Here is a 24,886-nt window from a genome sequence, read left to right on the forward strand (position 1 = left end):
CAATCTAAAGTCCCTCTAGCTGAGACCTTGGGACCAGAAAATCCCCCATGAAGCTGAGGGAGCTTTGGGCACGCACCTCAGTCACTTCCAGTGCCCTTCCTGTTTCTGGTGGGCAAGAGGGCTCCAAAAGCATCCCCTATTCACTCAGACCCTCATTGACCTCCTGTGCACCCTGGGTGCTGGGAGCCGGAGCTAGAGGCATCAGGCACAATCTGTGCCCTGGAGGCCTTCACATTCCACACAAAGAGGATGTGACATGACTTATCAGCCGGCCCAGAGGCAGGTGCAAGTGCTGCCTGGGGGAGCTTTTCCCGGAGAGTAAACAGGAGCTCCCTCGGCTGCCTGGGGATGCCGAGGGCTTGCTGGGCAGAGTCTGGCCAGGCCAAAGGGCAGAGGCACCCAGGAGCCCAGTGGAGCAAGGAGCCCAGTGGAGCAGAGCTCAGCTGCCAACAACAGCAGCCCTGAGGGACAGGGCTCTGGCAGATCCTGTCCCCAGATCCACCTGGAACTGAGCTCCCACCAGCTGGGTGGCCCTGGGCAAGTAACAGGCCCCTGAGTCTCCATCTCCCCACACCAGCAGAGCAGCATTATTGGGAGGAATGGAGAGAGCAGATGCACCACGCCCAGCACAGAGCGGGTGCTTTGTAAATGAAGTCTACCCCAGGAGGCCTGGCTGGGTGGTAGCGGACACAGGGCAGCATAGGGAGATGAGTCCAGTAAGTCCGAGGGGCCATGCATGTTGCAATGAGGAGTCTACTTTCCCACAGGGGTGTCTGAAAGCCCGGATGTTTTAAAGCAAGAGGCGAAGGATCCTGTCCCTTGTCCTTTGGAGTGGCACAATTTGAACAAAGATGGGCCTGCTCAGGCCTGGCATCCCTTCCCCCACTGGAAAAGCCTGGTGTGGTCACCTGGGCCACAGCCACAGGGCCTCGGACTTCCCTGAGCCCCAGATCCCAGGAATGGACAAGGACCGTTCCTCCACAGAGGCCAGCATCTTGGGGCTGCAATCCCTGCTAATCACCACATTATTTATTTGGAGTTTATTAAGCAGTTGCTGCCACTGGCTGTTGGCAGCCTCTAATATTTACACCTAGCTTTCCCGAGGTCTCCTGAAGCACTAAAGTAATAAAAGGGCCATTCCTTCTAGCTGCAGACAGGGAAGCTAACCCAAGCAAGACCGAGCACGGGGCTACACTTAACAAGAGGAAAGGGGGCTTTCAGGTTCCCTTTGGCTTCAGACTCAATTCTAGCTAATAACACTGCCTCCCTCCTGTCCGGGCAGGCTCAGGGCAGGGCCCCTTCCCAGAATCCACTGGGCCCGTTGTTTGAGGCATTTCTGACCCAAGACAGCAGCCGAGTCTGCGCAAAGGAGTGCTCGCTGGAAGAACCGCTCTAGTTCCATTCACCCACCCAGCAGACGTGAGGCCCCTCAGGGCTGGACACGACACTGATACCAGGACACAGAGGTCATGAAGCTCGTCCCTGCCCTCAGCTCCAACAGCCACATACACTGCAGCCAGGCCAAGGCCAACGTGGACATGGAAACCTCGAGCCCCCAAGAAGTGGGAGAGAGAGGCTCCATGCGAGAGCCAGGATACCTCCCGGGAAGCAGAGCACAGTGACAGCAGAAGAGGCTGAGATGGGCTCACAGTGGGGAAGAGCTTTACTAAAATGTGTCTAGGATAGAGAAGGGCTACAGTCTGAGACCTGGTTACAACCCCCTCTCTGCCACTCTAGAGCCATGAGGTCTTACAAGAGGCCCTGGACTCCTATGAGCCCCAGTTTCCTCATTTGCAAGACGGGAGCTGCCATCCTGCCACAGAGTCACAATGAGGACTCTGAAGGGAAAGGGCGATAGGCCATGGGCTGGGGACCTCTCACTCAGCTCATAATCCTACTGGACCCCAAAACTCCGCTTCTTGTTTATGAAAACACTCGGCCTCCACTGACATCCGCAGGGGACTCCTGTGCGACCAGAGAGCAGGGCAGAGCCCTGGGGTGTAATCCATGGAGACCACCGAGGCCATGTGACGGAACAAGCCTGGTCGTGGGCTGGAATGAGGTCAGTGCCAGGGCCAGCCCAGCCCAGAGCTGTGAGTAACAACAGCTGCCAGGGACACTGGGACAACCAGGGGAGAGAAGCATGCACCCAGCACGACCTCAGCAAGGTGCCACAGGGATGCAGGATCCAGCCCCTGGGGAGCCTGGCCCCGGGCAGGGGAGAACCTCAGCCTCAGGCTGGGCCAGGGCCATGGCTGCAGGAAGACAAGAGAGCTAGGAGGCTGAGGGTGGGGGAAGAAGCCCGAGGGTGGATGAGAGGTGAGTGCCCTGGAGTGGACTGGCCAGGCCAGTTGTCCTCTCTGCCTCTAAATCTATGACCTCAGATCAAAGCCTTGCCTTCTGTGCACCTTGACTGCAAAACCACTGCAAAAATGCAGTGCTCAGGATGGCCTGGCACCCACTAGCCCTCAACAGGGCAGCCACTATCTCCACAGCTGCAACACTTAGGCCAATGCCTCCAGCTAAGTCCCCTGAATGGTCCCATAACCAGGAAGACCTCTGAGCCCCCCGAGACTCTCATCAAGGGCTGAGGAAATGGTGTGAGGTGGTGCACCCTCTTACCATTTCCTCTGAGGAAAGTCATGCCAGGACAGAAATTAAGTTTCAATTCCTGGGCAGCACGATTGATTAGCAGAGGCTGCCCTACCTCTCAGCTTGAAGCATCCAGGCCAGAGCCCAGGGGAAGGAGGTGCTGTGATTGACAAGTGATGTCTGCTATGGTATAGGAGGGAGCAATGGAGGCACACATGCTACGGACATGCCCAACTCTAATGCATCTCTGGACAACTGCATCCTATTCCTTGCAGAAGAAACAAACAAAAGAGACAGAACAAGCACTGCAGAAAATAGAAAGGTTGGGAGAGCAGGTCCAAAACAATGGCCAAAACCAGAGAAGGGGAGGAAGAAGAGTTGCCTGCAACTGCCCTACATCCCTGGGCTTTCTCAGCCCACAGTAAACAGGAGGCACAGATTTTCCAGCCCATCTTGACTGCGGAAGTGTGTTTACTGAGAAGGTTTTCTCCAGGGAGAAATCACCGAGAAGAGCTCTCTCTCCTCAGCCGGCCACCTCCCTGCTCCAGCCCTTTCGTTCTGGGTCTGCAACAGGCTCCCACAGGAGCCCAAGCAGCTCATGCCCGAGGACCAAGAAACTGACTTCCCCAGCTTTGGGTCCACGCCAAGGCTTTTCCTGCTCAGGTGTGGATAGTCACTCTAGGGAAGAGAGAGATTGAAGGTAGGGCTTCCCACTGGGGAATAAGGATGTCCCCAAAGCCAGATCCAGGAAAGCACTGCAGCCCCAGAGTTGGTCTAGCAGGGGTGACTTTGACACTGACGTGCGGAGGAGCCTGAGGTGGGAACCCAGTCTTCACCATCACCTCCTCCTGACTTAGCTGCACTTGGGGCCGCAGAGCCCTGCATCACCATGGAGAAGACACCTTCCCCTCTACCAACGATGACAATGATCCTAATAAGATCAATAGACACCTTCCCCTCTACCAACGATGACAATGATCATAATAAGATCAATAGACACCTTCCCCTCTACCAATGACGACAATGATCATAATAATAAGATCAATAACAGCTCCCCTAGCTGAGGCCTGCAGATGCGGGCCCCGTCCTGAGCCATCCACACATGCGTACCCAGGTAATACCATGATCTCCTTTTAGCAAGTGAGGAAACCGAGGCTGGAAGATGGAAGTGGGGGCCAAAGTCATCCAGTTAAGAAGGCAAAGCCAGGTCTGCCCCAGGCCTGTCTGGCACCCCGTAGGACTCTCTGCCTCAGAAAGCACCATGGGAGCAGCAGAGGCTCCAGTCCCCAGCCCAAGCCCATGGGCAACCAGGGGAGTAAAGGGGTCCCCATGAGAGCCTGCAGCTGGACAGCCTCTGGGCCCAGGGCAGAGTCATGTACTTGGGTGTTGTCTGGGCCCCTCACTCCATCCTGGCCTGTGCCTTTTGCTGTTCTGTCCTCCTCCTCATGGCAGCCGGCCACAGAGCCTGGTCTCAGGGTATAGTGTAGAATTGCCAATGCCACTCATGCATCCATGGGCACACACATGCACACTCACACATGCACTCATGTGTGCACACAGACATATGTGCACACATACATGTACACGTGCACATGCATTCACATGTACACAATGCACTCATGCACAAACACACGTGCACACACACCCCCCTCCACCTGGTTCCTCGAGTCCATCGTCCTTACTTCTCAGGGCTGCACCTGACCTCTTTCACATGAATGTGTGACTCTGACCTGCTGGTGCATTTCCCACCCAGAGGTTCACACCAAACTCTGCCCTGCCCTCTGGAGTACCCCCCACCACTGGTTCCTCGGTTCTAAACTTGTGTTTATTTTACAGAAAATTTAATGAGTAAGCAAAGTCTGCTTTTCCAGCCTGTCTTTCTCATCATCTATGTGGGCTTTTGCTTCTTACTTATAAGAAGAAGAAACTTCAACTTGATACAAATAAATGAACTTGAACCCCTGCCCATCCCCACTCCCCGCTCCACACATCCCAGCAGAAGAGTTGGTTCCAAACTCAGAAACCACACTTTGGATCAGATTCCAAGCCCAAAGCTTCTCCCATCCTGCCCACTGACTTCCACTCATTCTCATCATCCCTACACTTTGTCTTCTTTTCCAGGAGGTGCCATCAACCCAAGCAACTGCTCCTCCTACCCCGGGATTCACCTGAGCACTGGGGGGGCTAGAGCAACTTGCTGAATAAAGAAGCAAAAGCAAAATGGACCTCCCCAAAATTTCCAAAAATCAAACGGTGCACCCAAAGCCAGAGAGGCAGCCTTCCAGGTTGGTCCGACAACTGCAGCATGTGCAGCTCAAGCCCCATGTTGTCCAAATGTGCAAACCTGCAGCCTCCCCTGGGCCTGGGCGGGCAGCCAACACTGCAGGAAACTGAGGCTCCGAATGCACCTGCCCTGGATCTCTGGCCACATTGGGTGTCTGCTTAGTCAGCTTCATTTCACTTGATTTCACTTCATTCACAAGCGCTCACGGACAGCCTCATGGGGGCCAGACCTCCACCTGGGCCTATGGGGACAAACAGGGTCCAGGCTAGCTCACAGCCTGGTCTCCCAGGACAGCCAGGGAGACAGGAAAGGAGACCCACCCCATGATAGGTGTCTCCATGGGTAAGTACAGGGGCCCATCGGGGAGGGCACAGGTGACACGGACCTCAGCCCCGACCTCAGCAGAGACTTCCCAGAGAACAACCCCTCCACACCCCACCCCCAGGAGCTGAAGCTGGAGGCAAGTGTCCACTTGCCTGTGACCCAGGCCCTGACAGGGCCCATGTGAGAGGCAGAAAGACTGCACTGCAGAGGGCTGATGCCAGGGCCATGATGCTCTCCAACCTCCCCCACCTGCTTGGCTCCCTTGCCCAAAGCAGGATGTGCTGTCTTTAGACAAGAAGTCTCTGGGTCTGTCCCCAAACCCAGTGATACTTTGCTTTGATTTCCTGCTTTGGTTCCAGTCTTGGTTATTGGTGGCTTCTGGGAGGATAAAATAACATCACTGAGGGAACAAAACCAAGCCTGTCTCCACCTTCACCTGAGCAGGATGCCCACCAGGGGAGAGGGGACCCTAGACCCTGTGCCAGTGCAGAGTGGGGGACCTACTGCCATCTGCTTAAAACTCACATGAGCAGACAGACAGGGAGGCTTTTCAGCTGGGCAGGAATCATTTGCAAGAATCAGATGCTGAGACCATGCCGAGGCTCTCGATGAGCCCCCGGAATGAAGAAGGGAGCCCCGGAGGCTCGGCCGACCTGGGTGTGCCAGCACAAAAGAGGATGAAGGCCCCGAGCTGCTCCCTCTCAAGTGCAGCAGACACAGCCCCGACTAATCAGACAGCAGAGGCTGCCACCCAGAATGCCCGGCACGTTATTCAGCAATGAGGTATAATTGAATGGATTAACATGAATGCGACGTTTCCCCTCCAAAAATTCGAGGAACGCCAAAATGACTCTCATCTGGGCTGGTATGAGTCATGTTTTTAATAGAAGAACTTAATTTTCACTTCTGAGGAATCTGGGCTCAGGGAAATATTGTCTAAGAAACACTCATTTTACTCCACGGGCAATGGTAAGTCCTACTACCCCAAAAGTACAAATGCAGAACCCCAGCCAGTGCCTGTCTCCCACACTCCCGGACGCCACAGGCTGCAGAGTCCATGAGCTTGGGCAGAGCACAAAGGTCTAAGGGGAAGGCATAGAGTCCAGCGTCAGCCACACGTGTCCTAGCTCAGCGCAGGGACTTGGGGCACATCCTGTCCCCTCTCTGGGGCACTGCTTGGAGAGCATCTCGCAACAAGGCACAGGGGACCCTGGCAAGGGCCCCCGAGGGGCTGCCCAGTGCGCCCAGGCGCAAGGGTACTGCTGGGGCCAGCATCTTGCTTCTGATGCTGGAACACTCAAGGTGACACATCCCAGCCCTCCGGTGCTCCTCCGAGAGGCTTGGCCCCAGGACACTGACTCCTCCCTCTCCCTAGACCCAGTCCTCAGACCCCACAGAGGGCAGGCAGAACCTGGGCTCAAGTGTCAGAACAACAGGTCACCATTTGTCAGCTGCCTAATTAGTGGAGAGGATATTACTGACCCCCTTGGTGAAACAGCACAGAAGTTCCCCTTCCCTTCTGGCACAGTGAGTGTCCCCCCATCCACGGCCCTGCCTGTTCCTAGCTTCAATTCCCACAAAGACCCTGCCTCCCAGGCACACTCCAGCCTACTGCCCTCCACTCCAGATTCCAATGAGTGGCAACTTCTACATAAAATCTGAATCCAGGTGTGGCCAGGTGTGGTGGCTCATGTCTGTAATCCCAATGTTTTGGGAGGCCGAAGAGAGAGGATCATTTGAGGCCAGGAGTTTGAGACCAGCCTGGGAAACATAGCAAGACCCTGTCTCTACAAAAAATTTTAAAAAATTAGCTGGGCATGGTGGTGCATGCCCATAATCCCAGCTACTTAGGAGGCTGAGACAGGAGGATCACTTGAGCCCAGAAGGTTGAGGCTGCTGTGAGCTATGATCACGCCACTGCACTCCAGCCTGGGTGACAGAGCAAGACCCTATCTCAAAGAAAAAAAAAAAAAAACATGCAGCAAACCACCATGGCACACGTTTACCTATGTAACAAACCTGCACATTCTACACATGTATCCCGGAACCTAAAATACATTTAAATATTAAAAAAAAAAAAAAAAAACAGGATGAGCATCTGGATGCAGCCTTCTTGGGAGCATGGGGACCCAGCAGGACGGTGCTGTTCTGCCTCTTTACCTTCCCAGCAGCATCTTATTCCCATGGCCCCAGCAGGTGGATGTGCTTCTAGCTGATGGGTGGCTCCTGAAGCAGGGGAGGGGTCACAGGGGCCAGGAAGTCAGTGCTGGCTTGAGGCTACAGCACCCAGGTACAGCCATCTCCCGGCTGAAGAACTCCACAGGTGAGTTCATCAAGCATGCAGGGGTGGGGGATGCGCCCACACCACCATTCCTCCTGACCGCACTGTCACCTGGGCAGCTACAGCGGAATGTCCCTTCTGAGTGCTGCTGACCTCTCACCAAGGGCTCCACGGGCTGCCTCCATGCCCAGAAGGAACCTCATCTCCCCCAGCCCCCCACCCTGCAATGAAGAACAGATATCCACGTTCTCCCTCCCCAGCTCTTCCCCACCCCTGCTCCGGCCAAGGGAGATGCACTAATTTATAAGTTGCAGATAATGTCACCCACCATTCATCCAAATGTGTCACTAACATCCCATTAGACTGTAATTATTTTTTAATTAAAACTAAGAAAACTGGCATGCCTGAGCCGACTTTATGCATCTGTTATGGGTTAAAATAGCTTTTAAAAAATGTTTCGGAGACCGCAGTCTATTGTGGCCGCGGCCCCTGCCAAAGAAAACGCAAGCTTGCTTATTTTCTCCATGGGGCGCAACAGTGCCTATGTGTGCCGGCACAGAATCGGCTGGCCGTGAAAAGAATTCTAAATAAAACACAAACATGGAATTTGGCAACGCCACAGAAGCAAGCTTAAGACTAATTCCAGCATGCGGACGGCTCTCACATAGTAAGGCTGGCTCCAGCATAAATGAAACCAGGCACTGTAAAATACCAAGGCACGTTGGAGTTTCCACTTAAAGGGACAGAACACTGATTCCAGGTATAAAAGCTTATTAAGCCGGCTCGCACTGCCTCCATAAATCCATAGGTTATTAGCTGTTTGCTTTCAGCCAATCCCTTCTTAAAGACATGTATATTAAGAGAGAGAGAAAGAGGGAGAAAAACAAATGAAAACCATCACTTTGCACTTGACTTTTAGTGCAGTGATTCTGGAAACACTGTGTTCATTATCTCAATTAGAGGAGAAAGAGACCTCAAATACACACAAACCCAAAACGAAGGAGAAAAGCAGGGAAGTAGGGGCGAGACGCGAGGATGAATGCGGCCCCCAGGAACAGAGGGCAGTGCCGGGAACAGAGGAAAAAGCCCCGTGGATCCCGGAAAGCCTCCGCCCAGGGAAGCGGCAATGACAGTGATTGCAATAATAATAATCATAGTTATAACAACGATAAAAATATAGCAGTAATGCCTGTCGCTATTCAGCACCTTTCACAGGCCAGCTGCTGCTTAAGGCCGCACAATGTAACAGAGAAAGACTCTAAGGTAGAATAAAGCAGTAAAGTGTCTGAAATCGGACTGCCTCCATTTCCTCATCTGTAAAATGGGGATGTGAAAAGTGCCTTCCTCGCAGAATTGGGGTGAGGGATGTTGAAGATGAAGCCCACAATGAACGCTTAGCACAGCGCCCCATTATCACTGCTAGCCGCCCACTCTCAGTCGTGAGATGGTGCTATTCTCATGCCACAGGTGGGGAACCAGATGCACACACAGGCTGGGCTACCTGCCCAAGGCCAAACCTCAGAGACATCCGAGTCGGGATTTGAACCCAGCCGTCCACTTCCACAGCCCTTATTCTCTCTGCAGCCACTCCTGGTGGGTCACACACCAGACTGGCCACATTTCCCAGCACTGTGGACTGTGCGCTCCCTCTGAGATTGGGGGCGGGGGCTCAGTCTCCCCCAGGAGGTACTAAGAAGGTGAATTCAGCTCTAGAGAGAGACTCGCCCTCAAAGGCCTCAGCAGGCCTCAGGATGGACACACACCACAAATCCAGGAAGAATCAGAAAGTTCAGGGAAGAAAAATAATCACAAGTGCCCTCACCATAAACACAGAGCTTGGGAGGCTGGGAGGGGCCTGTTCTGTGCTGATAGTTCTCCCTGGACTGCACACAGACACATACACATATACACTCAACATGCACATATGCACATACATGCTCACACACAAAAACACTCATATACACACACACGCATACATACACATATGTGCACAGATACCATATACACTCAGACATACACATATGTACTCACATATGCACAAATATCCACATGCATACACACATATGCACACACGTGTGTGCATACACACAAATACGCGTGTATGTACACACAAATACATATGCACATATGCTCTCACATCTACACATATACACATGCATGCACATATATACACTTAGTCATGTACACACATGCACACCCCCACATTCACACATACACTGACATGCACAAATACACATACACATATGTGCACACACAAATACGTATGTATATGCACACATATATACAAATATGTATATATACCCTCACATGTATACACATGCATGCTCACATATACACTCAGACATGTACACATATGCACACCCACACATACACATATGCTGACATATGCAAATACATACACACACACTCACAAATACATACACTTACATATACACGTGTACACGCATGCACATATATGCACATATACACTCTCACAAGTACAAATATACACACACATACAGACACACACACACACACATACAGACACACACACACACACACACACACAGGGCCTTTTATTACGGGTCTGTGCCAGGCCCAAGGACCCTGGCAGAGGCAATGGGAAAAACCAGGGAGAAAATTACATGAGGCAATGTTTGGCTCCAAATGAAAAAGCCGTGGAATGTTTTCCCTCAAGTCTTGGTTATTTCTTGCAGGTCCGCTCAGACCCTGTCAGGTCCACCTTATCCAGGGGGAACCCCCACCCCCTGGCCTCTGAGCTGAACCAGCTGCTGTTCTCTCAATGCTACTGGCTTCCAGACTGGGGGTAGCCAGGACACCCCAGGCTCCAGCACCTACAGAAGCCACGGTAGGCTGGTGGAACACCTCTCCTCAAATGCATGCTCAGACAAACAAATGGTACTCAGAACTGGGCTCCTTAACCTCTGACCCCGCCGCCTGCCACCACCCCGTCCCCACAGGCTTCAGGTGTGCTCTGACTTGGTGACATCATCACATGCCAGTGGGCTCCGAGCTCCTCTCCCTGAAAACATGCACCATGTCTTAAAAGATGCAAATTAAAAATATTCCTGGCTTCTCAGAGCCAGTTTACAAAAATAATTATATTTTCTTTTAAAATCTGGATTATAGGCAAGTGTGTGTCCAGTTATTTTTAGCTCCTATTCAACTCTGTTAATTCTCATAATAATCATTGCAGGTTTTTTTTTTTTTTTTTTTTTTTTTTGAGACAGAGTCTCACTCTGTTGCCCAGGCTGGAGTGCAGTGGCGCGATCTCAGCTCACTTCAAGCTCCGCCTCCCAGGTTCACGCCATTCTCCTGCCTCAGCCTCCCAAGTAGCTGGGACTACAGGCACCCGCCACCATGCCTGGCTAATTTTTTTTTTTTTTTTTTTTTGTATTTTTACTAGAGACAGGGTTTCACCATGTTAGCCAGGATGGTCTCGATCCCCTGACCTCGTGATCTGCCCGCCTCGGCCTCCCAAAGTGCTGGGATTACAGGCGTGAGCCACTGCGCCCGGCCGCAGATTTTTTTTAAGCCATCTCCCCGCCCTATCGTTAATAGTTGTGTTCTGACTCAGCGTGGGGGCAGGGCTGGGGGCCACATGTGACCACACTGCCTTCCATAAACACAGAAGTCTGAGTGCTAGCCGAAGGGCCAGGCATTTCAGAATCACCACATTCCTGAGAAAAAAAGGAACATGTGTCCATCTTGTCAAAAGCCAGCTCCAGCTTCAATGCAGGAGACATTTGGGGAATCCCTTGTAAGTGCCTGAACCTGTCCCAGACCTCAGTTCACCGAGACCAGCTGGGTTTCCTGCCCTGGAAGGGCCTAGAATCCAGCAAGAGGCATGCAGAGAAGATTGAATGGAGCCACCTGAAATAAGCTGTCCACAGCCAGATCCCAGGACCTGTAAATGTGAGCTTATTTAGGGGCAAGGTCACTGCAGGTGTGACTAAGTGAAGGCGGTTGATGAGATCATTCTGGATGGTCTAGGTGGGTCCTGAATCCAAAGACAATTGTCTTTTTTATTTTAATTGTTCAGAAGAGAAGTCAAACCCAGAGGAGAAAGCTGTGTGCCCACAGAGGCAGGGAATCAGGGAGCACGGCCCTGCCGACCCCTCCATCTTGGACCTGTGGCCTCCCAAACTGTGAGAAAATACATTTCTTTTCTTTTTTTTATTTCTTTTTTTTTTTTTTTTTTTTTTTGAGACAGGGTCTCACTGTGTTGCCCAAGGCTGGAGCGCAGTGGCATGATCTCGGCTCATGGCAGCCTCAACCTCCCTGGGCTCAAGGGATTCTCCTGCCTCCACCTCCGCAGTAGCTGGGATTACAGGTGTATGCCACCATTCTTGGCTAATTTTTTTAGAGAATGGGTTTCGCCATGTTGCCCAGGCTGGTCTTGAACTGCTGGGCTCAAGAGATCCACCCACCTCAGCCTCCCAAAGTGCTGGGATTACAGGCGTGAGCCACCGCACCCAACCACAGAATCAATTTCTTATTGTCTTAGGCTACCCAGTCTGCGCCCATTTGCTATGGCAGCCCTGGGACACCAATACAGGACAGTAGAGAGAAAGCACAACCACTAATAAGAATCATTGCAATTACCATCCCGATATACAAAGGACCCAAGGCCACTCCCTTGAGATTCCCTGTCCCCAGTCCCTCCCCGCCCAGCCAAGGAAGCAAAACCAGTGTGATGATTCCCATCAGGCAGGGAGACCCCACAAGGCTCAGAGAGGGCCAAAGCGTGCACAGGACACCGAGTGAGCTCTATCTCGCTCCTAGGGATTCTGATTCCAAATACGGGGCTCCTTCTGCTAAGTCACACTCAAATCAACACCCTGAAGACACAACAGAAAGAACAATGAAAATTGTCCATTTGTAGAATTTTCTTCCCCAAGCTATCAAGGTAGCTAAATGTTTAGCTTTGTTATAAAAAATAAAGATAAAAAATAAAAATTAAAAAAAAAGCTGTCCTGGGAGACAGAACTGAGAACTGCCATGGGCAACCATTTCCAAGACAAAGGGGATTCAAGACCCTCAACTAAAATATACTGAAGGTGGTAGCCCCCGGCAGTCCAGTGGTGACTATAGGGCCACACCTAGGCTGGCTGAGGCTGGATTCAAATTGCCCTCAGGTTTATTACCCACCTAACTTGGACCAGTTGTTGCCACATCCCTGAGAGGCAGGTTCCTTGGCTATCAACTCCAACAGTCCAAAAAACACTAAAATTACCCAACAGTCAGATAAGGATGCGGAGAAATGAGAACCTCTGTGCACTGTTGGTGAGAATGTAAAACAGCGTAGCCACTATAGAAAACGGTTTGGCAATTCCTCAAAAAATTAAATATAGGATTACCCTTTGACGCAGAAACTCCACTTCCGCAGAAACTCCAAAAGAACTGAAAGCAAGGATTCAAATAGATTATTGTCCACCCACGTTCTTAGCTGTGCCATTCACAATAGCCAAAAGCAGCCCAACTGTCCATCAATGGATGGGTGGATAAGCAAAATGTGGTCTATCCATATGATAGAATATTATTCAGCCTCAAGAAGGAAGGAGATTGTAACACGTGCTACAACATGGATGGACCTCGAAGACACTATACTAAGTGAAATGAGCTAGGTACAAAAGGACAAGCACTGTATGATTCCACTTACCTGAGGAACCTATAGTAGTCACATTCAGAGAGACAGAACGGAGAATGGGGGGCTGGGGAGAGGGGAAATGGGACGTTAGTATTTAATGGTGCCAGAGCTCTGTTTGGGATGATGGAAAAGCTCTGGAGATGGATGGTGGTGATGGCTGCATAACAATTGCAATGTACTTATTGCCACCGAACTGTGCACTTAAAAATTGTTAAAATGGTAAATCTAATGTTTATCTTACCACAATTAAAAAAACTCACAATCGAAGCATTGTGAGAATCACTGGAGATACACAGAAAGCCCACAGTACACAGTGGACCCTTGATCAATGGTATTTTTTATTTTATTTATTTATTTTATTTTTAGACGGCATCTCGCTCTGTTGCCCAGGCTGGAGTGCAATGCTGTGATCTCGGCTCACTGCAACCTCCACCTCCCGGGTTCAAGCGATTCTCCTGCCTCAGCCTCCCAAGTAGCTGGGACTATAGGCGCCCGCCACCACGCCCAGCTACATTTTTTTATATTTTTAATAGAGATGGGGTTTCAACATGTTGGCCAGGATGGTCTTGATCTCTTGACCTTGTGATCCGCCTGCCTGCCTCAGCCTCCCAAAGTGCTGGGATTACAGGCGTGAGCCACCGCGACTGGCCTGATCAAAGGTATTTTTTAAGATTAAAATGTTAATAACTGAGTTGGCTAATAAAACCCAAGGAAATTCGTGCAAAAGAACTTGAGTCAGAACTGGTTAAATACAACACCAAGAGGAGACTCACGCACCCAGTGGGCCTTGCCCCACTAGCTATTCCTCACTTCTTAACAAAGGCAATCATTTAAAATGTCCAGTTTTATGAAAAGATTCCAGCGGCCCCCGTTTCTGCAGGTACTGACTCCATTTTTGCATTCACCTCCCTGGAGAAGTCCTGAGCGCCATGATCCCTTCCTTGAGAATCATACAATACTGGCGTTCTAATTACCCGGGGCTCAGGCTGGCCCAGTGACAGCTCTGTGATTCACAAGCTCACTCCTCTCCCTTGGTTGTTCCTACTCACACCTACCAGGTACAAGGCCAGGCGGGAGGGGCAGGCCAGGACCAGACGCAAGGACAGGAGCAGGATGCCCACGTGGGCCCCAGGCTCGAGAAGGCTTGGATTCAAATCCCACCTGTGCCATCCACCAGACGCGCAAGGAAAGCAATTTCGCATCTGCGAAAACCAGGAGCAGGTCCTGTCACCTCTCACCTGTGAACTACAAGAGAAGCTGCCTGGAAAGCCCAAATTCAGAGCTGGGAGAGAAGGCCCCACCTGGGCACCCCATCGCAGTGAGTTCCTCTAGGGCAAGGACCCTGTCACGCCCATTTCTGGACCCTAGGGTCTAGCCCAGGGTCTGGCACATGTATGACCAGCGTATGAAGGAAGACCTGGGGGATCCTCCCGGGGACCATATCTGAGTTTGATCTGGTTTCCCTGGCATAATGCTGGGCCCCACAGAGGGACCCCTGCCCACCGAGGGTTCCGTCCCACTGCTTTTTGGGTAAAAGTGGCCAGCCTTGATTATGTTTGAATAAACTATATCTCATGGTCTAGACTATTTGGGTTTAATTGTGAAATATACACAGAACACAGCCCCTCCACCCCGACCCTGCCCTCAGGTTCGAAAAGTCAAGTACATTTTGTTCCCCTCTCCCGGCACCATAAAAACAACAAAGAACACCTCAAGCTTTTTTAAGGGCTATTATTTCTTTCGCTCCCCAGTGGGGGAAAAAAATGGATTCCACTGTCCTGTGTACAAAAACAAGGAGGATGCTCATAAAAGAATGTGCTAGCAGCGTTTTCTGTGTTTCCTCTTTCTCTCACAGGTGTAGACACTACCTTTTCTGAGTCTTCATCATCCCCCAGCATCTCCTGGGCACCTGCTGGGACTCAGCCCCGCCCCAGCCACTGGAGAGACAGAGATGAGCCTGGTCGAGGAAATCGACTTGGTTAAGGCTGGCGTGGGACCACATGCCAAGTCCCTGACTCCCAGTCAGAACCCCAAAACCCAATTTGAGGTGATCCGATGAGAAAATCTCGCTCATGCTCTAGCCCTCTTCTTCAAGGTCAAAACTGCCTTCTGGTGGACTGAGGATCGGTGACTTTGTTTCCCTCTATGTCCAGCCAGGGCTGGAGGAAGCTTGTTGTCAGCAGGCCCCTTCCCAGAAGACACCACATCCACACCTGTCACTGCCCACAGTGACTGGACCCTCAGCCTCAAGTTCCCCGGTGGTAAAACCCCTGTAGATCTCCCAACCCTCCAGGCTCCTGTAAGCCCAGCCCTTTAATTTCTTTATTTCCTTTTCTTTCTTTCTTTCTTTCTTTCTTTCTTTCTTTCTTTCTTTCTTTCTTTCTTTCCTTCTTTCCTTCCTTTCTTTCCTTTCTTTCTTTCTCTTTCTCTCTTTCTGTCTGCTACAAGTAAACTTTATTTGATGTAATGTAATACAACATTTTCAAGTTTCACAATGAGCATTTGACATAAATAATCATTTAAATTAGGAATATAAGTATGCACGGTCACTTGAGCAAATTTGCGGTTCAGGGGTTGGTACAAGCTTTGTCTGAAAGCTTTTTTCTCCTTTAGGAAAAAGTAGCCCTTCCCTTCACCTGGGAAGAAGCACTATCAATGGGAGTTAGAAGAAGTCCATAATCCACCTTGGAATTCCAGCTGATCTGTGAGAGGACAGCTTTCTGTATTCTAGAAAAATAATATTCTCTTTCAGTTCATTCATTTTTCCCCATGGAAGATATTGGCACTCTCTTCATCTACTGTCTTTCTGTCTCCTTAGCTGCTGCTTATTACATAGAACCATTTTTTAAAAATATAATATCTGCAAAGAGACCTCTTCTGTTCCCTTACCTCCCCTAATGTCTACCATTTTGTGGAGAGGGTAGGGTGGTGGGAGCCAGGGGCCAGAATTGCTTAGACACACATTTGATTTCAGGTACAGAGAACACAAATTCTCCGGAAGGAACCCCATGGGGGTCGGGAGCATTTTCCAAGAGTGGTCCAGGTGACCTTCAATTCACACAATTCTGTTTAATACGGCGCTGCTCCATGAGGATGAGCATATGTATGCCCCATTTCCAGAAGCAGCACCACCTTTCATGGAAAACCCATTACTCTCTCACTTCTTCCACATAACATGCGGTTATGGACCAGCCGTGGGCCCAATGCACCACTGGATAAAATGAGAGTCAAAAACACGCCAATAATCACGTGGATTCCAATGCAGTCAGGCACCACTTGTGCTTCATTCAGGTAAAAATCCTCACAGAAGGTACCCCCCACCTCTCAGCAATGCGACCACAAGGACAAGCTGTCCTCAGGTGGGACACCTCTCCATCCTGAGATCTGCTCTTGAGCTGCACCATGGCAATAAGTGAGGGAGCACCCGAGCGGCAGCCAATTGATTCATTTTTTTCAAACAGAGAAAGGCGCCATGGGGACATGCATTTCACATCCACTGAGTGAGAAGGCCCTCCATGGGCACCCCCACCACGGTGAGTTCCTCTAGGGCAAGGACCCTGTCATGCCCATTTCCAGATCCCTCAGTCCAGCCCAGGGTCTGGCACAAGGATGACCAGTGCATGAAGGAAGACCTTCAGGACCCTCCCAGGTACCATATCAGAGTTTGATTTGGTTTTCTACCAGCAGCTCCTTCTCTGTTGTCCACTACAGCCCAATGGGAAGCCAGACGGGAGAGCTCCAAGTACAGCTGGGAGGCTGGCCAGACCTGAGTCTGAATCTCTGTTTTGAGACTCTCTGTCCAAGTTCTGCTATTTGTGTGCTGTGTGACCCCTGGTGGGTTGTGTGGCCTCTCTGAGCCCCAATATCCTCATAAGCAAAAGGGTGGGGGAGTGCCTCTTCTTGGGAGTGTTACAAGGATGAGATGTCATGCCTAGGACTGAGCCGGCCCTTTAGCAAACAGTGGCAAGCCCCAGGAACACTGATGATGTTGGCCCTTCCTCTGCCTTCATTCACACTAAGAAACTCTCCCAGGCAAGTGGCTTTCCAAGAGCTAAGTCATCACTGGGGTGCCGGTTACCCAAGGCCAAAGTCTCAAAAGGCTTTCCAGCATCTCAGCTTTCTCCCTCCTTCCCTTCCCACTGGCCTTTTCCCTCTGATTCCCCCAGGTGCTGGTCATGGGCTGTGGCCACGCCCAGATGGTAGCTGTTCATGGGACCTGCCAGTAGAGGGATGGTAAGCAAGTACTTCAGTGTCCCCATTTTACAGGTGGGGAAACTGAAGATTGGAGAGAGGAAGTAAGTGGCTAGCCTGGGATCACATACTCACTCCCATTCACTGCAAGGGAAGGACCGAGGATGGCCCCATCTCTAGAGCTTCCCACAATGCCTGCAGTCTAATACGGGTCCACAATGACATTTAACTTCAAACACACATCCATGCCACAGAGCCCCACAGGGACAGGGCAGCCAGCTGTCAAAGCACAACCCCAGAGTCTCAAACCCAGGATGTGTCTGGTGTGCTCCCACTGCAGATAGCAGAGCTGAAGTCCAAGGCGCCCAACGTGGGGCTCCTCAACATCAGAGCTCTACCTGCTACCAATCTCATTGCAGGGTTCACACCAAGCCTCATGGTCAGGCAGAAATCAATCTTTAAGTGGCTTCCACTGGGCGACGAACTTCCTTTTCTGGTTTTCAATAAAAACTCAAGAGAGGTAGTATGGCCTAGTGGGCAGACCCAGGTATGAGTCAGCTCTGCCACCCATGTGTCATGGCTTCATCCCCACTCTCTGCCTTGGTTTCCCCATTTATATAATGAAGAGGTTGGAGGAGATGATCTCTTGGGATCCCTGGTCTTAGATTGTTATAGACTGACTTGACCTCAGGTCACCCGAGAAGAACCCATTTCTGGGCCAGTCCGCTCCACACAGAGGGCAATTCAAGCCTCCTCTGCCACTTTCCGAGTCCCTTTAAAGGAGAACGGGGCTGCCTTGCTCTGAGGTCTCTGATGTCCGTGGCCGGTGCTGCTTCTTCACATCCACTAACTGCTTGAAAGCGCTGCATCCAGCACTGCATTAAAAATTAATTACACATGCTATCTTATTGCCAGTGCATAATGTAATGAGCACCAGCTGTGCTAAACAGCCAAACTCCTTTTTAAGACAGCTATAAAAAAAAAGGAAAAAAAGAAAGAAAGAAAGAAACTGCACTTCCAAATGCCTCTCCTGTCAGAGCAGAAAAACAGCAACATCTTGTATGGATTTGAACAGAATTCTTTGATTTAGCTCTGCCTTCAGAACGTCTGAAGGGCCAACTCAGAGAGTGAAATGGAATCTGGCGAGGCTGCAGCGATCTCCACTCAGGGATTTGCTGGGGCCTCTTTTATCTAAGGACAGTCATGCTGGTAGGTGCCCCACCCCCAACAGAGCCACAGTGCAGCCCTTCTGTTGCCCCCAACTCCCCAGCTCCTCTGGCCCTTGCTGATGCTGTAGGAAATGTCACTTTCCAGCTACGTGGGACAGGGGACTTTCTGGCATCCACCAAGCCCTGCCACCCTTGGCTACCTCCAGCACTCTCAGAATCAGCTTCCCCCAACTGGGGGGCTTGCAGCTCTCCATGGCTTCTCCTGGCACTTCCTCCGGTCACAGAAAGAGGCGTCTGGGTTCTCAAGGCAGGCGGGCATGGACAGCCTCTGCAGCAGTGTGACCTCAAGAAGCAGGCAGGTGCTAGGGTGGAATCAACAGCGCTTGCACGCCAGGAAGAGCAACAGCGCTGTGAAGGCTGCGTTGCAGATGCTGGGACCACTGGCCCTTGGGCGATGTAGACATTGCAAGGCATACAGATGACTCTCTAAATTTTTAATAACTCCCCTGAAAGCCCTTTTCCTACATGGAGCCAGCCCCCATCAACACTAGGACCTGTCTGGTTAGCCCAGAAGGATCCTAACAACAAACGTTACTTTGCAAAGGGAATCCCATGAGCATGTTTTCCAACCTTCCCACGACGGAGCTCTGCTGTCCACACACGCTCACTCACACGGTTCTTTTTTTTGTCTTCACCCTCATACTCACCCCTCCCTCCAGTCTCAGTGGCCAATCTGACGCCCTCCTGGAGTGTCTCTGGCACCCCCTGCACCAGAATCAAGGCGACGCATCAGCAGGGGCCTGGTGAGGCTACCATCTCTGTCCGCATCACCGTTTGGCTTCCCATGGATCCTCCGGTGTTAATCAAACCCAGTCCAGAATGAAACTACAGCTTGCTTCTTGTTTGGTATGAAATGTGCAAAGCACAGACCATATCATTAACATAAAACTTCCAGAAATAAGGCCACTTTCCAGGCAGACTGTATTAATTGCATCAGGCTTCCACAGCTAGGGTGGTCTAATCCACGGCGCCCCATTGGACGGCTCTGGTTATAAAACCAACACAAAATGAACACTGGGATATAATTGAAGGAGGAGAAAAGGATAGATTCTATGGTTAAACCCTACTATTTACTTACAGGTATTCTTTTATCTTTATTGTCCCTTTAACCCATGCCAAGAAACCCCAGACTAGTTAAATAACACAGCAAGCACAATTTCAGTAGAAAAGTAAATTGAATTTAACTTTACAAGATTGCCCTGTGATTTCAGCATATACTAATGACTGCAACTGACTCCCTCTATTAAAGCCAAACACTTCCACTTCCCTGAGCTGGGATCCTGTGTGTTCTTGCGTGAGACCTTGAACTTCACCAAGTACACGTATTAATCACCGTGGCTGATGACCATTTGCAGCTTTTAAATATGCAATGAAGTGTCTCAGTTCCTATTCCACCTCCCAAAGCTGGTACATGATCTGAGCCAGCCAAAAGGCTAAATACTTTTAAGAATGGAAAGCGAGGATCCAGCTTGAAGTGAGACCTGACAGAGTCTCAATGTCGTGAATCCCATTCCGCTCGTGCATGGACTCTAACTTCGACAGGGCTCACTCAGCACCTGGCCCGTATGATCTCACACGATCCCCAGAACGACCCTTCAGAGCCTGTCCTATCCTTAGCTCCATTTTGTAGATGGGGAAACTGAGGAATGGAGAGGGGAAATGACTACACGGGGCAGAACAGCCTTCACCCCCAAGCAGTCTCATACACTTGACCACCGCTTTCCAATCATGGAAGCCTCAGAACAGGGAAGGATTCCGGCATGCGGGGCACAAAGCCCAGGAGTGTCCAAACCATTCTCTGAATGTCCCACGCCCTGCCCTGGAAACCTAGCTAGCCCCATGCTCACTCCACCCACAGCAGCTCCACACTGACCTGTCTCAGAAAATAACACGAGCCTCGTTTTCAAGTGTTGCATACATACACATATACATACATACGTGTATTTTTACAGAAGGGGAAACTGAGGCAATGACTTCTTTAGGGCCCCTGGCCAGCTGAAGCACAGACCAGGAACACAATCTGAGGCTCTTGACCCCACAGCCACTGTGCCAAATCCTCTATGTGAAATTTCTCAGGGAAGAAATTTCAGTTCCCAGGAATGCCTAGACTCAAAGCCCCCCATTCCTTCAGCAGAGTCAAAAAGAGTCAGGACCCCCGAGTCCCTTCTCCCCACTGCGACCATTGGAAAGAGGTCTAGGGTTGGGGTCCCGGGAGGCAGGGCCACCTGGGATGCTGCCAGCCCAGGGTGTGCACAAACACACATACCTGTGTGGTTTTCTCCCCCCGTAAAATCACATCCTTCTATAAATAACTGCAGATGCGGTAACAGGCACGCAATTAACCCGTGTGAAACACGTTTACACTGGGGTTCTCCATATTAACTTGAAGAGGTGGGTTCAATGCATCCTGATCCGAAAAGGGACAAAACCAAGTAAGGACAGCAGGCCCATTCCATCTTTACAAAGGCCTGCTTCTTCCTAACGGGTTACTGGGAACTTAATGACTCCATTCCAACTACTAATTAAACAGGCACTAAAAACACTTAAGCAAACAGCCCAGTGCCAGGGACACAAATCACAAAGGGACAAAAAACACCAGAATAGGATAGTTTCAGGTATTCAAATTGATCGGGAAACATGGTGGTGCAAGCTGGTGAGGGCCAATGAACTGGGACCGAATGAAAAAAGAGAGCTGCACCGGACATGGTGGCAGAGGGCAGGAGGTAAGAGCAGGCCCCTTAGAAGGGTCTCCTGGAGCAGTCCTAGGGGCTCAGCCTCCTGCAGTCCCAACCCCAGGAACAGGACACTGCCCTTCCTCACGTCCCTCCCAGAGCACTGCAATCAAGCATTGGTTGCTCACAGGCTCTGAGTCCTGACAGCTCTCAAGGCCTAAAATCTAAAAAGGCCTTTAATGCCAGAAGAAGAGCCAAAGCCAAAGATGTGGCAGGTGCTGGATGGAGAGCCTGGGATCAAATCCCACCTCCACCACTCCCTCCCTCCCTTCTGCAGGTCCTCCTTCCCCTTCTGCAGGTCCCCACTCCCTGTCCTCCCCACCACCAGAATGCAAGCTGCACGAGGGCAGGGACCTGCCTGCCGACTCTTCCTGTGTGTGCACAGTGCTACAAGCTAGGTGCCTTCCAAATGGCTTCAAGCTAAAGAATGAATAAATGGATGGATGGATGGATGGATGGATGGATGAACGGATGGATGGATGGATGGATAGCTGGATGGATGGGTGGATGGGTAGACGGATGGATGCATGGATGGATGGATGGATACATGGATGAATGGATGGATGGATGGATGGATGGATGGATGGATGGATGCATGGATGGATGCATGGATGGATGCATGGATGGATGGATGGATGGATGGATGGATACAGGGATGAATGGATGGATGGATGGATGGATGGATGGACGGATAGACGTGAGCTGTGAGAACTCAACATCTCTGAACATCATTTTCTCATCTGCAAAGTGAGGAGAATAAAGTATTAGGGTTGCTGTGAGGGTTAAATTCAAGAAGGCACACATGCCCAGCACAATGCAGCACATAGCAGGCCCTCCATACACAGTCCTCATAAGGATCCTAGTGGCATGTATGAGGACTTGCTGATGGCAGAGTCCCCCAGAGCCAAGGCAGTGGAAAGCTCATTCGACCTCCCGTGGATGTCGGCAGAGGCAGCGTGGCTCCACAGGAAGAGGGGTGGCCTTTCAGGAGGCAACCAAGGACAAATCCCAGTTCTGCCACCCTGGCTAGCCACTCTCCCTCCCCAAGCCCTTGCTTCTCCATCTGCAAAATGGGGATGGTAACAGCTCCTGGTCAGCACCATACAAAGATGCTAAGCAGGCCTGGCCACATGAGGGAGCGGCTCAGTCCTCTAGCTGAGTCTCATCTACTTCAGCAACTTCTAAGTAGGGCCAACAGAGGGTTAAGCAAAGCCCTGGGTGAGCCTCTGGTGAGATCAGATTTCTGTGCCATGGAACTTGACCGCGTCCAGTAATAAACACTCAGGCTGATCTTTGATAGCATGGCCCCCCCAGTGGTTGCCGGGGCTGCAGCACTAATGACAGGAAGCCAAGAGAGCAAGGCAACCACCCAGACAGAGCAGGCACCCCCTGCTCAGCAAGCAGGGCCTTCCACAGACTCACAGAACAGATCTACTGAGCCAGGACAGGAGGCCTGAGCACCTGGGGACCAGCACAGCCCAGAAAAGGGAGCCGGCATCTTTGCAAGTGGTTCCGACTCCTTCCCAGGAGATTTTGGGTTTTGCTTTGTGCCTTTAAGGCACAAGTCCAGTAAGAAACCAGAACTCCCTTTTGGAAGCCAGATCCTATGATGTCACCACCTGTCACAGCAGGGAGGGTACACTAAAGCTCCAGGCCACCCTACTAGGGAGCTCTGGAGCCCAGGAAGCTCTGGACCCTGGAGCAGGGGCTGCCTGTGGCCTTTTACAGAGCTGTGGCCATGGCTTTTGCAGAGCTGTGGCTCCATCAGGGACCGCCTGTGGGGACAGCTTCAATTAAAAACAAAACCTGCCCAATAAAAATAGTTTTCCTTTCACAATTCAAGTCAAGAGAAAGCCTGCAACATGCCTGGTGACAAAGCAGGGACCAATCAAATCTGCCCCAGCTCTGCACCCCCCTTCTCCTTTCCTGCCCCTGCCACAGAAACCAGGCCACGGCTGCTCACCACATGTGTCTGTGTCAGCATCCTGGTTTGCGTGGCCACAGTGCTTTCACACCAGGCCCTGCCCAGATGCTGGGGGGACAGACTTGTGAGAGGGCCCTTTGCCCTTGAATTCCCAGGGACCCCAAGGATTCCCAGAGACCCTAGGCAGAATAAGATCTTGGGTTCCACTTGGGGAGAAGCAGGGCAGGTAGAGGCCAGTTTGTGTCACCACACCGCCCCATCTGCCCATCTGTAGAATGGGCAGCCACACCGCCCGCCCGGGAGAGCAGGATGAGTCGGCACAAACAGCTGTGTCTGGGTCTGGCCCAGAGCCGGACGCACAGCAGGTACTCAGCTCCCGCCCCCACCCCTCACACACCTCACAGTGTTTCACTCCCTCTCGTGGCCACAGCTTTTTAAGAGGCTCCTTTTGAGCCACTTTTTTTTCTTTTTCAAAGCTAATGGGCAACACATTTTCCCAAAGAGAAACTCAGCATTTTGGACGGCTCCAGCAATGTACACAGTCAACCAAGGAATCTTCCCCTAGCCTGGTCTTGGCGGGGCAGGGGATTGTCTGGGGTGGGGGAGGGGGTGGCAGTGGCAAGGGCCGAAGAAAACCTCAGATGTTAAGTGTTATCCAATTAAGCTGTCGCTAAACAACCCAAAGAAGCGGGATTGGGAGGCTGGGGAATGCATTCTGGGAGCAAGACTCTCAGAACGGGTGGGGGCACCGTGGGGGACTCCTGACCGAGGGGCACCGGGCCCTGGCTCATAGTTCAGCGAACATTCTTTACCACTTCCCCTGGCACCCCAAAAAGCCTTCTGGGTGGGAGCTGCCCTTCCTCCCTGGGTCCCCACCTTGCTCCAGCGCTGCCCATGGCACACCCCGCCATCCCGGGGGCCCGCCCCCCACCGCGGCGTCGTCTGTTACCTGACAACTGACACTGGCATCCAAAGGGAGCCTCCGTCTGACCCTCACCCTGAGTCCCGTCACCCGAGACCGGGCGCGCGCTGCAGCACGGCAGGGGGAGGCAGGGCGGGAGAGCGCCCAGGGCACGCAGAGGTGAAGTGATCACGGATGAGTGAGGGTGGGAGGAGGCAGCTATGGGGGCCACCGCTGGCAGCTGGGCAGGCCTGCACGGCCCTGGAGAAAAAACAATAGAAAAGACTGGTCAGTCGGGCCCTGGACTGTGTGAGGGGCACGGGGTGGGACGGGGCTCGGGGCGTGGGGCTCAGCTCAGGCCACCCTTCGGGGGTGGGAGGCCCCCGGGGTGCCAGGCCCTGCAGGGAAGGCAATCGGGACACAGGCGAGGGAATGGGCTCGGGGAGGTGGGCAGGGGGCACTGGGGAGGGCCCGGTTTCCACAGCTGCCAGGCTGGGCTGTCGGGGAGGCAGGACCCCGCCTCTGGGGGCCTGGTGCAGGGGGCTGGGTGAACGGGGGCTGTCAGGGCCCACTCTCAGGAAGGACCCCCCATGTGGGGGCCTCTGGAGCAATCAAATAGGTTCCATTTGGGGATTTGTTTCCAAAACTTCGGGCTACCCCTCCCTGGAAGAGCTGGGAAGCTCACAGCCTCCCCTGTTTGCTGTATCAGGATGGGCTGTTCCTACAGGCCCAGGACACCTTGGGTCCGCCTCCAGGTGTCTGGGCTCTGTTAGCCTCC

At 51.8% G+C, this 24,886-nt stretch overlaps 1 protein-coding gene across 4 annotated transcripts in view; it reads right to left on the minus strand.

Moving 5' to 3' along the window:
- The window catches only part of BCL11B (BCL11 transcription factor B), a 103,212-nt gene that overhangs the window by 38,046 nt on the left and 40,280 nt on the right, over positions 1–24,886 (minus strand). For 2 of the 4 annotated variants that reach the window (XM_034938101.3, XM_034938099.3), the window contains exon 3: positions 24,157–24,369. The exons of the other annotated variants lie outside the window; for them this stretch is intronic. In XM_034938101.3, the coding sequence (XP_034793992.1) occupies positions 24,157–24,369 (213 nt within the window). The remainder of the gene's footprint in view (positions 1–24,156; positions 24,370–24,886) is intronic. 4 annotated transcript variants of the gene reach the window in all.

This window comes from Pan paniscus, chromosome 15 (assembly GCF_029289425.2).
Source record: "Pan paniscus chromosome 15, NHGRI_mPanPan1-v2.0_pri, whole genome shotgun sequence".
NCBI lineage: Eukaryota > Metazoa > Chordata > Mammalia > Primates > Hominidae > Pan > Pan paniscus.